Source organism: Pipra filicauda, unplaced genomic scaffold (assembly GCF_003945595.2).
Source record: "Pipra filicauda isolate LSUMZ 115617 unplaced genomic scaffold, ASM394559v2 scaffold145_size1923396_pilon, whole genome shotgun sequence".
In the NCBI taxonomy this organism is placed as follows: domain Eukaryota; kingdom Metazoa; phylum Chordata; class Aves; order Passeriformes; family Pipridae; genus Pipra; species Pipra filicauda.
Window position 1 is genome coordinate 425,969 of NW_024103940.1, and position 17,588 is coordinate 443,556.

Sequence of the window (17,588 nt, forward strand, 5' to 3'; positions counted from 1 at the left end):
AATGTGCACCTGCTATATGGATGCACAACTTTTGCACAGTCAAAGCCCAAATTTATTACATCTACTGAGGAGCTTTAATGGCAAATTATATATTAAAAATATCTATTTTAACAAACAACACTAGAATCCAGCACCGTCTTTTGAAACCCTGTCCTCAGAATTACGGACCTGTTTTAAAATAGGGATTTAGAAACGCTCCCAGCCACCGAGCAAAATGGCGGCTCCGCCGTGCGCGGCGGCCACGTGATGGCGGCGCGCCCGCCCCTCTGGAGCGCGGCGGCTCCTGCCCCGCCAGTCCTGCCCACCCCGCCGGCCACCGCCTCCCGCGGGAGCGCGGCGGAGCTTGGCGGCAGCCAGCTCTGTGGGCTGGCGGGGCCGCGGGTAGCGGGGGCGCAGCGGCTCGGCGCCCGGGCCGAGATGTTGTCGCACGAACGAGCGGGGTGTCGCCGCCAGCCGCGCTCAGTGCGGGGCGCGCTCAGAGCGGGGCGCGCAGGGATCGTACGGAGCCCTCTCGGTTCACTGGAGGCTCGAGCGCCCCCCGCCTTGGGATTCAAAGCCAAATTAATTTTCCCCGAGAAATAGCTGGAGCGCAGTGGAACCCACTGAGCTGTCACTGACCTCTCTGGACGCTGTGTAAGGGTCCTTGCGGTGTCCAGCGCCGCGCAGAGCCAGGAGGGAGGCGGAAGGGCGGGGGGGGGGGGGGGGGGGGGCGAGCCGTACCTCACCGCGGGAGGAGCGAGCTGGGACAGATGGGCCAGGGGGAAAACCATGTTTTTCCTCCCTCAGGGCTGTGAGGAAAGGCAGCGCCAACACTGAGAGTGGAGTGGGGGGAAAGAGCTTGTGGTCCCTCAACTTTTCCAGACCAGTTTTGGTGTGCAGTGAGCCCTGGTGCGCGGGGGGCGCGCCGCGACCCTCGGCGGAGTTGGGAGGATGAGCCGCGGTGCGGGCTGTGATTCTGTGTACTGTGATTCCCTCATTCTCGCTTATTGCGGTACAACATGCTGAGGAGACCTGTGGCAGTGTGAAGCAAGAAATATGGGAGAGCTGATTGCAAGGAGAAGCCTGGCTTGTTTTCTGTTTTCCTTCACTGGCTATCATGATTTACGAGGTGGAAACGCGAACAGCCGCCTCTGCTTCCCGGGACACAGGAATGTGGTGAAGATGCCTCCGAGAGTAGGGGCTGTATCCTTAGAAGCGCCTTTTTGCCGGTGGGCACCATTTACTCGCTAAAGGGAAGGGCTCAACAACCTGTGGTTATTAGGTGGTAGCAGAGAGGGCAGGAACTCCGCCATGGGGTACGACAAAAGCTGGATGTTGAGGAATGAAAGCGACCATGCCCCGTACCAGGCTGTCACCAGAGCTCTGGAGATGAGGAACGCCTCGGCCGGGCAGATGGTGTGGCAGGGCGGGAACGTCAGCGAGGCCGGGGCCGTGGAGAGCGAGGAGCACGGCGAGGAGCGGGGCTACCGGCACTTCACCACCACCGTGCAGATTGTCATCTTCGTGGGCTCCTTGCTGGGTGAGGCAGAGTTGCTGGAGGTTTTTTTTTGATGTGTTTTTTTCATCCTTACGGTCGGAGACTGCAGACCAAATGATAACTACATCATTTGATGCCTTAGTCACTCTTCGTTTTGCTTTTCAGGTCCTCAGGTGTATGATTTCAAGTTCCTCGTGGGTTTTGATGAATAAAGGCTATAACTGAAATGCTATTTATCACAGATGAGAACTTATGCATTATATGTATGTAATAGTAAACTTTTCTGTCAGGATTTAAATGGACAAAAATTAAATGGGTTGATTACACCCTTATTTTCAGCTCCAATGGAATCTGTTTAATATAAAAAAGGATGTGGGGTGTTTTAAACAAGTTTTGCTAAATTTCAGTTTCACACTGCGGTAATTTGGTATTTGTGGCCTGCAGGTTTTAAATTAATCCTTTGAAAGTACTTTATTCTACAAATATGTGTAACCATATGCAATCTTGCCCCGTTGTTATCCTTACAGTAGGAATCATAGACTTTAGATATGTGGTAGTAAACTGCTGTCAAATAAGTTTACAAATGCGTGTATGTTTCCTTTAGGGTGCCTGTAGTAGGTTGTTTTGTTGGCAATACAGATGTATGCATTTCTTAGCAAAAAAAAAAAAAAAGGTGAAATAAGCCTTATGGTCAATCAAGTTAGCACTGTTTGGGAGTTCAGTAGGCTGGATTTCAGTAAAATGCCACTACTGTCTCAATTATTCAAAGCTAGTTACTGGAAATGATAAGGCTTTTCACACAGGGCTTGACTAGGTAAGTTCAGGTGGACTTTGCTGATGGTCATTTGCTCTTATTGTCAAGGATGTGGTTTGAGTTTTCCTGGTCTTGAGTAATGCTAAAATCCATTTCTGTGTTCAGGGTAGTAAGTTCTAATATCTGTTTCATTTTGGTAATACTTAGTAGCACTTAAATAAATTCTAAGAAGGTGGTAAGCATAGTCTTGGAACAGTGTTGAGACTCAGTCAGTGATATACTTACTAGTTATTGCTGTAGGTCACTGAGTCTTTTGGCATCAGTTACTCCTCTCTCCCCATGGTTCTTGCTTTTTTTCTTTTTAGCACATAGATAGTGTGGGGAAGGGACTCTCTTTTTCCATATGTTGCACAGTACCTGGTACAAAATGATAGCCAGCAAATATTGCCCTAAAATAACAAGACTGGGTGAGAGAAGTCAGAAATTTAGTTATTTATTTTTTTTTTATTTTGAGCCTGAAAGAGACCCATGAGCATGGATCCTACAGTTTTACTTGAAGAAGGAAACAGGCACACTCAGGTAATCACTGCTTCAGAAACTAGGAGTTTTGAAGAACTGACCAACCAAAAAATAACGTAGCTACAAATTCTGCAAGGCTAATGTAAGTTATGGTTTGGTACTCCTGCAATTTGTTTTCAAGAGGTGGACTGTGAAAAGATTTGGACATGTCACAAGGGGTTTAATTGCAGATTGGATTGCTGGGAGGCTGATGAAGCTTCCGCATCAGTAACTTCTCCAGGACTGTCAAAGAGCTAAACAGGAGAGGAAATAATGTGCTTCTTTTTAAATGATGAAAATGCACTAGGTCCAATGACAGATGTTAGCAGTGGGCTTCATGAACTTACAGTGATGGAAACCAATTTTAACTGTTTTTTTGAAACTGCCTTCTTTTCCAATCTCCCTGCTACCCTGAAATACTAATTTAAGAACATTTATGATACACACTATTGTAACAACTGAAAACTTGTGAGTCTTTAAAGTGTCTTCCCATATCATCCCTATGAATGTAGTGCTATTTTCTCTTTACTGAATGGAAACAAAGCCACCAAAAAGCTGAAGCTCTGATCTCCAGAAGGTCTTAGGACTTCAGTGCCTGCATGCTCAACTCTCATACGTGCCAGAAGTTTCACGTGTGCATGTGCTGGACAGTATATCTGCATCAGCAGGGGATAACAACTTGATACTTACCTCACTCTTAGGCTTGCACAAACACTGTTAATTAAGTTATCATTTATTTTCTGACATGGTCTGTAGAGTGTGAGTGTCATCCAGGTCTTTTCTCCATCAGGTGAGCTCCTTACTTGAGCTGCAGAATAGCAGTTCTTTGGTCTGGTGAGTCACAAGTTCCTCTTTACAGAGAGACAACCCTTAAGACTATCCTTCCTCCTAAAGCATGAGATGGGGGTCATGGCCCTCAGAGGTAGGATGTGTGGGTTTGAATCCTTTGTGGTTTGGGTGGATGTACAGCTTGTGCATTTCACAACATCAGTGTGTGCCCAAGCCACTTAGCTGTTGGATAAAATAGCACTACCCTTTTAAAGGAAGAAATTATTTCTATTTCCAGCTTGAAAGGGAACAAATGTATATGACTCAGTCTTGATAATGATTACTGGGGTCTGACACAAGCAGTAGTCTACAGCATGGAGAGGTCCAGGTCCTAAAAGAGGGAAGAATCACAGTTGGTGTTGTGAATTTAATTTAGGTTCCTGCTGTGCAGAAGAATGTGATATCAGTTGTGAGAGAGATGTACATTATGTTTTTTTTTATTCCCATTTAAGACCCCTGTTTGAGACCTGTGGGAAGACTTGTAGCAATAGCAGAAGTTCTTGTGTTAGTTTTCACTGTGTTGTGAAAAAACAGTGCTATGGTGAATGTTTTGTCATACCTACTGAGGGCAAAGAAGAGTCAAATTGTTCTTCTTTATGGTTACTTTTAAATACATTGAAAGCTCATCCTCAGTTTATTTATCTGTTTTAGGTAATAATATCAGTGATACTAGATTCTGGAATTTTTGTTTGTCACAAGCTTGCCAAACCTTGAACCTGGATGTGACCTTAACATGTACCTCAGAGGATCTAACTGGTTGAACAAACCAGAAATATTAAGATGAGGCTTGCTAAATGTCAGATTTTTTTCCTATTTTTTTTCCTAATTTTTAGAAAGTTTTCATTGTTAAAAAATTCTGATTTTGTGAAGAATCAGATTGTTCCATGCTTGGAATGGGCAGAACATAATTATTTAGTCATGAAATCACTAAACATTTAGGGCGCTTAGAGATAAGATTTCTTCTGGTAACTTGGGTATGAGTTACTGAGTTAACGAAGCTATAATATGCTTAAAAGGTACAGTTTTAAGTAGCTGTTCCTGTGACTTTGAGTCTGTTCACACAAACTTTCTATTGTTGCTCTTCCTCTGCTTGTGTGGAATTTCTCACCTAGCAGAGTACCTGTAATGTTAATATTCAAGAACCGAGGAGTAAAATGAGTAAATCTGTGTCTCTGTACTTTCAACCCAACTGGTACTACCAGTTATGCCCTCCCTTGACTGTAACCTACCACAAGGTTTCTGCACAAGACAGGAAGCATTGCAAGGAGAAATGTGGTCAATTTAGTTATCCTGGTCAGCAGCTCAGTTTGCCTCTATGAAGGAAAGATTTGCAGTATATTTAAGACTTGTAAGCTATTTCTGTGATGCTGTATCTGAGTGCATGAACTGGGGAATTCATCTGGTAGGCTTAAATGCTTTGTATGTGTTGATAAACTTAGCAAATGCAGAAGCTAAGGTACCAAGGGTGTGAGAGACTAGAAGGCTTTGTTAATGCTGTCTTCCTGTGCAGCTCCACGGCTAGTAATGGCAGTAGTAAGGGCCTTTCCTAGCCTGCAAGCTAACAGCTCTAGGCAGGACTAGAATAAAACAGTGAAAACACACGCCACTGGTGTTTCTCGTTCCACTGCTTGAACTATGCTTGGGTCAGGGAATGTGGAACATGTTACAGAAAAGAAAGCAAGCATGGTGAACATCAACAAAAGCACTATGGGAAGAACCGTGCCTCTCAGTACCACTTTCCTTTTCTGATCCACACGTGTACTTGGAACTCCCTGAAATCAAGAGAGTGGGTGCCTCAGGAACTCTGGAAGAACAAGTGCATGTGTAGAGAGAGATGTTTCTGGTGTGGGGTCAGGGGAGTTGCACTCAGTAATATGTTTAAGCCATAGCTTAAGGTACTATATGACTAAATTTGTTGCTGCTAAGAGAAGTTACTATAGGAGAACAGAAGCCAAAATAGTTATGCTGCTTCTGACAATTGTCTTATAGATGACTGTTTTTTGAACCTCTCAACCACCTTACCTTAAATATGGGGGGAAGGGAAAGGCATCAGTGGGAAGAATTGCTGATTTACAGGCCACTGGAACGATACAGGTGGGAGCACTGTGACATGAGAAGAAACACACTGTCAGTACTGATTCCTTCAGTTCACTTAATCCCATGTGGTAAAAGGTGTCAAGAGATTCAAGCTTTTCATGCCCTAACTCGTTTTGAAAGGATGTAGAAATCATCAGTGGAAGAACAAGAAAGGTAAAGATTTTCTTTGAGATTGATTGTTTCACTTCCACTAATCCTGCACAGATCTCTCCACTCTGCAGTTCCTTGTATTCTGCCTGACTCAGGTTAGGTAATTTTTTTGTTGCCTTGTGAGAACTGTAGGAACTGTTTTGTTTTATCTAACCTGTGTTTCAGGCCACTTCCCTCCACCTGCTACCAGATGAATGTGGTTAAGATGACGAAATCAGGATTACTTATGGAAGTGAATTATGATTTTCAGTCACAGTAATACTGGCTAGGTTTCTTAGCTGACGAATTCAAATGGCTGTTATCGAAGGGATGAAGGTGATAAAAGGAAAGATAAAATAAAATTTGGGTTTCGGACTACTGCCTTGTCAAAAACTAAAGTTTTGATGATGGAGACTATATTCTCCATCCTCATGATTTTTTTTTTTGACATGTTATCCTGTTTGTCTGCCTCTGGGTTCTTGTTTCAGAGTTTTTCTTCTGAGTCTGTCCGCTTCACAATGTTGTTCTGCCACCTATTGCCATATTAACAGAGTGCCACCAGTGATGCAAATTCATAATAAAAGCACAGTTTTTCATGCAGCTGCTGAAGTTGCTTCTCTTTAAACAGGAGTAAAGTTCTGCTTGGGATTTTTTTTCCCCTTTAAATGAAAAAAAAGATTTAGTGAGTTTTGCTGATCATATAGGGATTTATTTGGAAGAAGACTGCTGAGTACTATTGGAATGGTAGAAAAGGAAAATTTGTAGTGTTCTCATGTGCATGGGAAGTTGGTTTCTCCTGCTGGAGAATAGTTAGGCTTCAGCTTTTGTGTGATTTGTTGTGATCACAAAGGTCAGCATGTCTCAGAGAAATGCAGGCCAATGAGGGTTGTGACCAAGACTCTTACTGTGCTAGGTTGTCTGTACATTTGCCAGGTATGGATAGGGCTTGTTCTCACAGAGCAAGTACAGAAACCAAGAGGTTCAAGAGCCTATAAGGAGAGACCATTTTTTTTGCCTGCTACTGCAGTGAAGACAAGACTGTGGTTTGACTGACTGAGATCAATGGGCTAGGAAAGTGAGACTCTGCTGACTTTTCCTGTAGTGCCTAACAGACTGAGAGTTACATCTGGCTGTGCAGATACATCTGCATTGGCTTTACAAATAAGAGGACCCTAAGGTAAAGAAGTTTCCACCATTTGAGAAGCATGCTGTGCGGCAATATTACCTTATGAAACAGTTTATTGCTTTTTGTTTTTCATTCACCCCTTTCTGAGACCTATGTAAACTGTGCATTCTAGGTTTTCTCTTGTTTGTTCTCTCATCATGAAGACTGTATTGAGAGATGGAGCTTATGCAGTGATCTCACTCTTCCATTTTTTGGGATATATTTCAGGCTGTTTGGGCTTATAATATTCAAAGCATGCTTTGAGGATTAACTTACATCATGGTAGGACTGACAGTAGCACTGCAGTGTTTCAGTAATGCAGAGCAGAGCAGCCAGGTTGTGGTAGGAGATCACTAGTGCTGTTGGTGTTACTCATCACACACTTGCAGTCAGAAGAAATAGAGACTTCAGATCTTCCAGAAAGAGGTCAAAGGAGTAGATAAAATTTTATAGGTTGTTTTTCATTAGATTTAAAAATTTAAATTTGTAACCTGAAATTTATAGTATTTTTTAATTCAGACTATTTCTTCCCTCCACCTCCTCCTCCACATAAAAAGAAAACAGCAACAAGCTCTAATATATTCTTGGCTGCTATTCAAAAATGAGTAAGCAGTTTATGAAAACAGAGTATTTGAACAAGGTAACTGTGAACAAATACTAGCAATTTGATTCAGAACAGTGTGGAGTTACTGCTTTTACTCTTGTAGCTAGTTTGAAAAAGAATACATGTGGTCAATGACTTGAAATAGGTGACAACTGATGACTGGCAAATCAAATATGCTTTTTTTGTTTGTTTTAAGCTTGGGATGACAGAGGACTCCTTTTCAAAGTGAGTAAATTTTTAATAGGTTTCTTTTTATCAAAGATGATTCTTGAGATCAGTTTTGCAGTGCATATAGGAGTACAGCAGTACTGATCTACAAAGCATATTTTCCTCTTGTCATTAGAAGGAATCAGTCTGCAGTGACTAATTATTACTTTAGCGCAGCAACCAAACCTTTGGCAGAAGGAAGAGGGTGTACTTCATCTGAGTTTTGGTGGGGAGAGGTCTGTGGAGGTGGCTGCAATTGCTTTCAGTTGAGTGCGAGCAGTGGGAGAGGATCTTGAAAATGAAGAAGAGGGTCTCCAAAGAGCACTTGTAGCCAGCATACACAGTGAGTTTAGCTTGAAAGGGGGATAAAATTGGTAGGTGAAATGCAGTGGAGAATAGTATGTTCTGTTATTCTCAGGAGAAGGGCAAGGATGACCAGGAATAACAGTATTGAGGGAAATGAGGATATGTGCTCTCTCACTCTAAACACAAGTTTTTCCACAGTTCACTTACTTGCATACAAATTCACATACCATTAACTGCAGTTAAATGGAGGAGCTAATCATAGAATCATAGAATCAACCCGGTTGGAAGGACCTCTGAGATCATCAAGTCCAACCCTTGATCCAACACCGCTGCGGTTACTAGACCATGGCACTAAGTGTCACATCCAGTCTCTTCTTAAAAGCCTCTAGGGATGGAGAATCCACCACTTCCCTGGGCAACCCATTCCAATGCCTGAGTACCCTCTCTGTAAAGAATTTCTTCCTAATATCCAACCTAAACCTCCCTGGCAGAACTTAAAACGGTGCCCTCTTGTCTTGCTGATAGTTGCCTGGGAGAAGAGACCAACCCCCACCTGGCTACAACCTCCTTTCAGGTAGTTGTAGAGAGTGAGGAGGTCTCCCCTGAGCCTCCTCTTCTCCAGGCTAAACAACCCCAGCTCCCTCAGCCTCTCCTCATAGGCCTTGTGCTCCAGTCCCTTCACCAGCCTTGTTTCTCTCCTCTGGACCTGCTCCAGCACCTCAATATCCTTCCTGAACTGAGGGGCCCAGAACTGGACACAGCACTCCAGGTGTGGCCTCACCAGCCCTGAGTACAGGGGAAGAATCACTTCCCTGGTCCTGCTGGCCACACTGTTCCTGTTGCAGGCCAGGATGCCATTGGCCTTCTTGGCCACCTGGTCACACTGCTGGCTCATGTTCAGCTTCCTGTCAATCCAAACTCCCAGGTCCCTTTCTGCCTGGCTGCTCTGCAGCCACTCTGTGCCCAGCCTGTAGCGCTGCAGGGGGTTGTTGTGACCAAAGTGCAGGACCCGGCACTTGGCCTTGTTGAACCTCATCCCGTTGGAATCAGCCCAACTCTCCAGTCTGTCCAGGTCCCTCTGCAGAGCCCTCCTGCCTTCCAGCTGATCGACACTCCCCCCCCAACTTAGTGTCATCTGCAAATTTGCTGATGGTGGACTCCATCCCCTCATCTAAATCATTGATAAGGATATTAAACAGGACTGGGCCCAACACTGATCCCTGGGGGACACCACTAGCGACCGGCTGCCAACTGGATGCAGCCCCGTTCACCACCACTCTCTGGGCCCGGCCCTTCAACCAGTTCCTAACCCAGCACAGAGTGTCCCTGCCCAAGCCGTGGGCTGCCAGCTTTTTCAGGAGTGTGCTGTGGGAGACGGGGTCAAAGGCTTTGCTGAAGTCCAGGTAGACACATCCACAGCCTTCCCCTCATCCACCAGGCGGGTCACCTGAGTTGTGCTTTTACACAGCTAGGCTTGGGTGAGATTATATCCCATTATAGAATCACAGAATAGAATCCCAGAATGGTTTGGTTTGGAAGCAACCTTAAAGATTGTCTAGTTCCAATCCCCCTGCCATGGGCAGTGGCACCTTCCACTAGACCAGGTTGCTCCAAGCCCCATCCAACCTGGCCTTGAACACTTTCAGGGATGGGCAGCCAGAAGTTATCTGAGCAACCTGTTCAAGTGTCCCCCACCCTCACGGGAAAGAATGTCTTCTGTATAGCTAACCTAAATTTCCCCTTATCATGGTTTGTAGTTTATATTCTTTTCATATTACCAAGGTCTGAGAGTCTGCATTTGCTCCTGAGGTTATTTGAGTATCTTCACAATTTTCATGTTAGCCATGTAGATGAAACTGAATTTCTTCTATGCCATGTAGATGAAACTGAATTTCCTCTATAAAAAAATAATTATTTTCAGACATTTAGGAAAAAAAAAACCAAAAAAAATTGATGGAAATTATAATGAGAAAGAGATGTCCTCTACATATCTAGTGTCTAGAGCTAGTGTCTATTCCACAGATTAAATATGCATCTTACTTTCTGTGTATTTTTTACTAACTGTATCCCAAATAATCCCAAATCCAGGAAACTTTTCCAGACCTTTTAGGTCAGTGTCTTATTTGAGGTTTGGGGAATTAGGCTCTTTTTACTTGCTCTTTTGTCTTCCCAAATCTGTCTTGTACAGAAAGAAAATTCACCGGAAAGGCTGAGGATGCTCTGGTAAAATTTAAACTCTATTTCAGTGGTTATAGCACTTTTTCAGAAACTGTGGGTTAGGTTGGTTACCTTCTGGTTAGCCATGTTATGGTGATATCAAAGGGAGGTGTCCTTCAAAAGAAAACTGTGCCCTTTGAAAGAGATTCCAGATTTTCACAGTGCAATGTGAGCCCCTGCTGCCTTCCCAGTGTCCTGCAGGATTTCCCAACTTCTCTCTGCCCCTGAAGCTGCTTTTCTTCTCCCTGTCTTGATATCTTTGCAGACAGGTGTAAAATGGAATTGTTACAGCAAGTAATTTATAAAGGGATTTGTACTCCTTCTGGAGTACAAACCCAAAGTAACTGGTGGTCTAGGTAATGTGCTTGCAAAGGTAAATGCATACTAGCATAAGGAATAAATATCTCTATCTTTGAACAGCTACCAGTGAAATTTGCTACAGGCATCTTCTGTAAAGAATAGTGCAGGGAATCTTGCACTAAAAAAATACTGCAGACACATTATTCAAGTCTGGACTGAGAGAATTTTTAAAGAGTATGAGGGGCACATCTGCAAGAGGTCCAACAAAAAATGTATAGCCCTACCCCCAAAAAGGGTAGAACCATCTGAGAGGAAGAAAAAAAAGGTTTGGGGATGAGAATGACAGTGTTTTGTTTCTATTGGTGTCACACAAAAATTGAAATTGTTTTAGGTGACATCTTCTAAACCAGGCACTTTGCATAGATTAACTTAGTTGCTGATTAGCTAGAATAGTTAAAGTTTGGCAAAGCAAAAAGTGACTGAAAATTGAGTCTAAAAGGAAGCATCAGGCAAATGATGATATGGTGGTGTTTGCGTGTAATAATAACTCCATAATAATAATGTATTACAGTATCATAACATTATGGTAGTAATTTTGTCCTGTGGTTTTGAATGGGTGAACCATGGACCCTGCAGCAGTAAGCCCACTTCAGGATGCACCTTGGTGAAGTCTGTCTAGAATAGGTATTATGCTTTTGCTCTTGTGTGTTCAGGGGAACGCCTAAGCAATTCTCTTTGGAAAAAAATTGAGTTTGAGGAGAGGGTGAAGAAGAGGCTTGTGAGAATGCTGGGGCCCCTGTTGCCATGGAGACCTCTCCTCCCCGAGCTTCGGCAGAGGTGCCTTGTCTGACTTTGGCTGAGGGTCTCCTGCTACTGCCTTTTAAAAGGAAGGCATTGGGAAAACAGCCATTTACTTAGTCTGGAAGTGTGTGAGATGCAGTGATTTATACCTGAAATGCATGTGCCTGATATGCTGAGTATATTGTGTGCTGAAGAGTTCCTCAGTCATGTGCTGGGGGGTTAGCAAATGTCTCTAAAGATCACGTGTGTCAAGGATGTTAAACTGATCCCCATTTAGCACAGAATCACAGAATATCCTGAGTTGGAAGGGACCCACAAGGATCATCAAAGTCCAACTCCTGGCCCTTCACAGGACAGCTCCAAGAGTCAAACCATGTGTCTGAGAGCATTGCCCAAATGCTTCTTGAAGTCTGGCCACTTGGTGCTGTGTCCAGCTCCCTGGGGAGCCTGTTCCACGGCACAACCAGTGTTCTGAGTGAAGAACCTTTTCCTAATATCCAGTCTAAACCTTTGGTGACACAGCTTCATATCATTCCCTTGGCTCTTGTCACTGGTCGCCAGAGAGAAGAGATCAGCACTTGTCCCTCCTCTTCCCTTCCTGAGGAGGTTGTAGACTGCTACTGTTTCGGGTGAGACTGATTCATTTTACTGTCTGTAGTCCCTATGTGAACACTTTAATGAGAGCTATGAACCACAGCTCTTTAAGTAAGTGATGGATGTCATGATTTGCTTTTCATTGTGAGTTACATTTGCTGAAATGCCTGCTGTTGTATATATCACTCAACTGTTTTGAACTTCAGTAAAGATCTACATACATCAAGATTTTGTATTGGATATTACGGGAGGTAAGTTACTATTTCATGCATGAATTAACCCATGCACTTAACAAGAATTTTAAATGGTGCTAGTTCTGTTACAGATCTCATTTATTAGCTTGCTATTAGGCAGGCACCATGAGCACTTAAATGAGGGTTTTATTCTATTCTGTTCGTTTTTTAATAATTAATTTCTTATTTGTGTGATCTTGGAAAAAGTAAGTTTGCCACTTATTAGGAACATATTTCAAGATCTAGGAAATTGTATACTTTTCTTCCACTCATCTCCACAAAAGATTCTGGTAAGTATTCAAGTGCTGTTGAATCCTGTAGGCTGATAGAGGTGAACCTGCTGCAGCTCTGTGTCCCCAGAACCAGCCATGGCAAGGCAGGGCACACATTCCCAAGAGGCACACAATACATCTGAGCAGCTACACAGATTGACACAGAAAGAAATTGCAGCACTCATGCAGACACAAGGAGCATCAGTGGCCTTGTCCTCTTCTTTTTCCTCTGGCTGCTTAGGATGGAAGCCCATTAGTATAAAATATATAAGTATATAGATACATAAGCCCAAATGGATCCCTCTGTAGTAGCTGGTCTTAGGCACCCAGTCTACCCACTAGCTGGCCTGGGATCCTCTGGTCTCCCAGTTGGCTCACACACAGACGGCTCTCTCCAGTAGCTGGCTTGGAGGTCCAGGTCCTCTGCTAGCTAACTTTTAGAGCCCTCTTGTTCCCCTGGTTACCTGGCTCAGACTTATGGCCACACCAATACTTGCCTTCTAAGCATCTTCTCTTACATGCTGGTTAGTCTGGCTTGATGTTCAGTCATGATCACACACTGACATACACACCACACAAATGCTTATTCTCCGGTCTCTCCAGTCATTGCCATCCTGATGTAACAGCCCTGATGTCCCATGGTCTTCCTCCAGTTACTGCACTTAGATTTCTGTATGTTCACAGATCCATGGAGTAGAGAGCCCCTCACCCATGAGAAGAGTTGGAAATGAAGTTTAATGAGAAGATGGGATAGACTGTGCTGAACAGATGCAGGGCATGGCACAATAAGTGTATGGCCCACATGCCAGTTTATAGATGGCTTTTATCTCATTTTCCCTCTATTCTCCCACATTTGTTCCCACCCAAACCACCATGAACTCTCCTTTTACCCCCTGCCATAAACATCCTATAATAGGTCTTGTACAATCTCAGAATGCTCATTCCCTGCATCCCACAATGACTGCCTTACCCCTGGGCTAAAACCTCCTACTCTGAAAGGAGACCTGGAGAGCCTCTCCCACAGACCCCTGGATGGGGGTGACCCCTGGCCAAAGGGGCTGAGCATCCCCTGCAACAGACTAGTGTCAGGAGTTAAAGAGCACAGTTACCTGTCTCAAATACTGTTAAGGCCACAGAAGGACTTTACCATGAGATAAGCACAGAAGGGAGCAACAGAATGCTGCTAACTCTAGGCCTGGAGATGCAAGGGATATTTAGCACATCCTAGTTAATGCATCTGGGCAAAAATCCCACTGTGGCAAACTGTAAAGAAGCAACTGCTCATACGCATATCGCTGGTCAAACAACACCCCAAGTTGTGGAACAAATGACATCTGTGACCACCAATGACCACCAAAGCCCCCCTGAATATGCCTCCATGGATACCTGGAGCTTGGACTGTAAGATAAGCCACCATGGCAGGACCTTGAGATAAGATAAAGGTGGTACTATTGTCTGGGTGTTATCTCAGACCTAGGGGGAGGATAACAAAGCTTGGAGAGAAAAATGTATCACTGGTAATGGACACAAAGAATGCAGAGTTTACAGTCCACAAGGAAAGCTACTCAGCAACTGTGCTTAAATCCGCTCTGGGTAAAAGGTTATGCTGGCAGGGGAAGATCCTGACCACTGACTCATGGACCACTGAGCCAAGAAACCCATGGACTCAAGAGGAAGACTGAGCATGCAGAGTAATTAGCATGAGAAGCGAAGGAATCATTTAACCAATAGAATAAGAGAACTGTGTAGCCAATGAGCGTTAATTCCTTTGTGTGCTAATATGTATAGATAGTGAAAAATTTTGAACAACCTTGGGACCCCCACCACCAAGAAGCCCAGAGGGACCAACGGGATGCCACTAGATCCACAGGTGGTGACTGTCTTCTGCTTGATCTCTCCCTCTCTCCTTCCCCCCTCCTCTTCCCCCACCCCCCTTCTCTCCTCTCTCTTTTCTGTTTCTTTCTACTTCTCTACCTCACATTCATTGTTAAATAAAATCCTTATTACTGACTTTGGCATATGGTCTTGTTTTCTGGGGAGGGTTTGGGGCAGGGGCTTCTTTCTCTGAATAGGATTTTGTGCTTCCCATGCTTGCTATTGTGTCTCTCTGCTCCTTCATCTTCATGGAGGTGAGCCTGTAATCACATTTCTTAGTATAAGCTACAAACCACTTCTTTTTGATAATTTGGGTAAGATGAGGCTCTGAGGTCATGCAAGACATTGTATGTGTACTAGTGGGAATATCAATGTGAAGTGTTTTGCACTGGAAAACATAAGTGAGTTTTATATACATCATGTATATATTTAAGGAAAAATTCCTAAAGTATCCGAGTAATGCTTTGTATTCCTGTTGTACTTTTTTTAACCCCCGCACCCACCTGGCCCATCACAGAATTTGTAAATTACTCTAAGTAATCTTGGATGTCCAGTATAGGTGGCCACTGGGGCAACAGTTGAACTGGATGTCCAAAGACTTGGGATTTCTCCATATTATGTTTCCTGTATGTGCTGTCTCAATATCTCAAGAGTTCTCAAAATGTTTTGAGAGTAGGCTAGATACTGCTAGAAAGTTTGCAAATGGCAGAAATACTAGTAAGGCAATTATTTTATTGTACCTCCCTTCATTTCACTTCTGATTAAATGCTATCTCTGTAGGAAGTACAGCCTTTTGCTTTCTGAACAGTACTGTTACATGTAAACCTTTTTTTATTTTTAGCATCTTCAAATTAGATTTAGCAGCTGGAAGCAGGAACAAGAACTGGTGCCTTGTTGGCAGCCAGCTTCCATAGAAACATTGCAATAAGGAGAATATCCTGGACTGGAAGGCTGGCTGAATAAGAAATCACATAACCTCTCATAGTAAGGCATTAGATTAGCCAGACAATGCAAATGGCAATTATGGTAGTAACAAAAGCAGTAGTGAAGCTGAAACGGTGATGGCAGGGAGAGCTCTAATTGTCTTATTCTCTGCTCATGGTCTTTTGCTGTTGTTGGTGATTGCTGTGGAGTGCTGCCTTTTAAAATACTTTATGAGCTATGATATTCAACACTGTAATGGACATTCTTCTCCATCATGAATTGGCAGGCTTACTTCCTGGCAAATACAGACCTTCTTTCTGTTTTGCCAGTTCCCTTGGGGGGAAAAAAAAGCCTGTGATTGTTTGGGAGGCAGAGACTATTTTTAATCTGCTTTCTTCTACCACCTTTGGCTTACTTTCTTGTCTGTCAAAGCAATTCCATACAAGAACTCATGAATTTCTTCCAGAAGACTGATGAAATATGAAGTAGTGTTGCTGCTTCTTGTGTGACCTCTTGTATCTGTCTCCAGAAACCTTGTGTCATTTGGCAAGTTTTCAAACTCCCACAGGCCTTCCTCTTGGTGTACCTATATTTCTTATGGCACAACTGGATAGTTTCTCTGATACTGTAGAACAAGAAAAAAAGTCACTCATAGAAGGAGCTAAAATACATTTTCTTCTGCTGTTGCCTGAATTAAATGGAAAAAGTGAAAAATACTGAGGTAGGGTGGTTTTTGTTGCTGTTTCAATTTAATATCTGTAATTTTTAGGAGTATCTGAAACAAGGAGGGTAGTCTGACTTGCCTTTTCCATTTGTTGTATTAGGCTGATTATTTCCCATAGCCTTTTCAGAGGAGCATTAGCTACAACCAGTTTGGACTGTGTCAGTCTGAAGCAGGTATTTCTCTGCCTTTTGGCTTTCCCTAGCTCTTAGTTTGTTTCCCTGCAATTTTAAGTCTGACTCCAGTTTGTTTAAGATACAGGAAGCCTGCCTTCTTTTACAGGTTTGTCTTACCCAGAATGGTACCTGTCCCATTTCTTAGTGTATCTAAAACCCACTTCTCAGCATTCCCATCTCATTCATGCATTGAGACTCCAGATCTCTGCCTGCCCCCAGCATACAGAGCTCTTAATAACTCTCTTAGTGACAGTGGTTAGGAAGATCCTGGTCTTCAGTATCCTGGTTGATTGCCTGAACTGAGTCTCTAGAACATTCCTTCGACACTTCCCTGTGTTGCCAGTACTGATACAGACTGACCATTGATCCTGTTCTCCCTTGTGAGCTATTGGAAGATCCCAGGAGGTGTGCTGTCTTTGCACCTCACAGGCAAGTTACCCTGTGCACCTTCCTCTCCAATGTCTCAAAGCCAGCTAACTCTGTGCCGAGTAAAGCAACCTTCTGCCATGGCTGGTTCCAGTCCTTGGAGTTCTTTCTACTACAGGTGCATCCAGTATGCAAGGGGATACTCTTGCCCAGGTAGATACTGTCTGTCCTTCCCCAAGACTCATGTCCCCAGGACAAGATCTGCTGCAGTGGAGGTGAGGCTGTGTAGCAGTGTCCCTGTAGACGTCATCTGGAACCTTTTATTTGTCTTAGCTGTTCAGTTTAGCCATTCCTACCCAAAGAAGGTGAAGACCAGGAACTACTTGTACATACACACACCTCCCTTCCCCCACCCCAGCCCCCCACAAAAAAAACCCCAAACCCAACCACCCTGAGTAGGTAATCAGACATGCTGTGCTCTGGCCAGTAGCAATGTTTGTTCCCGTAATTTGACTGGCACATTGAGCTTAACGTGTTAGTTTTTTAAAAGTTTTATTAGTTTAGCTTGTCTTTTGCTTCAGTGATTGCTGTCCTCCCACTGTACTGTAGGATGATGCCCCTGTGAGATGCTTAGCAGTGAAGTAAGATGTACCCCATATGAGAGAAACTGAGGAGTGAGTGTGTGTGGAGAAGCAGGTTTGTCTGTACCTTTGGCAGTGCACTCTTCCATCTTGGCTGCCCCTGTTCACTACGCTCCTCTGGTTATTTAGTATCTGCCTTTTGTCCTCTTGCTGCCTCCACCCTAGGTATGCTCAGCCCCTCTGGCAGGATCAAGGGACCGCCTTGCAGACCTTTTCACATCCCACTGTCGCACATCCTCTACAGCAGTTGCTTGGCAAACACTCAGAGCAGCCTCAGCAAACTCCCACTTTACCCAAAGCACGTGGCCACCAAAGGAAGCGAGCCAGTCCCAAACTCACCAAT

The 17,588-nt window shown here is 43.9% G+C and overlaps 1 protein-coding gene across 4 annotated transcripts in view; it reads left to right on the forward strand.

The window, feature by feature from the left end:
* Positions 1–331: 331 nt before the first annotated feature.
* GPR176 (G protein-coupled receptor 176) overlaps positions 332–17,588 on the forward strand; it is a 37,058-nt gene continuing 19,801 nt past the window's right edge. For 2 of the 4 annotated variants that reach the window (XM_027716859.2, XM_027716866.2), the window contains exons 1-2: positions 332–633; positions 787–1,519. In XM_027716859.2, coding sequence (XP_027572660.1) covers positions 1,291–1,519 — 229 coding nt within the window. In that variant the 5' untranslated portion in view covers positions 332–633; positions 787–1,290. Of the gene's footprint in view, positions 634–786; positions 1,520–2,745; positions 2,811–17,588 lie in introns of those variants that run through there. The other 2 variants (XM_027716861.2, XM_027716863.2) reach the window with 2 other exon arrangements.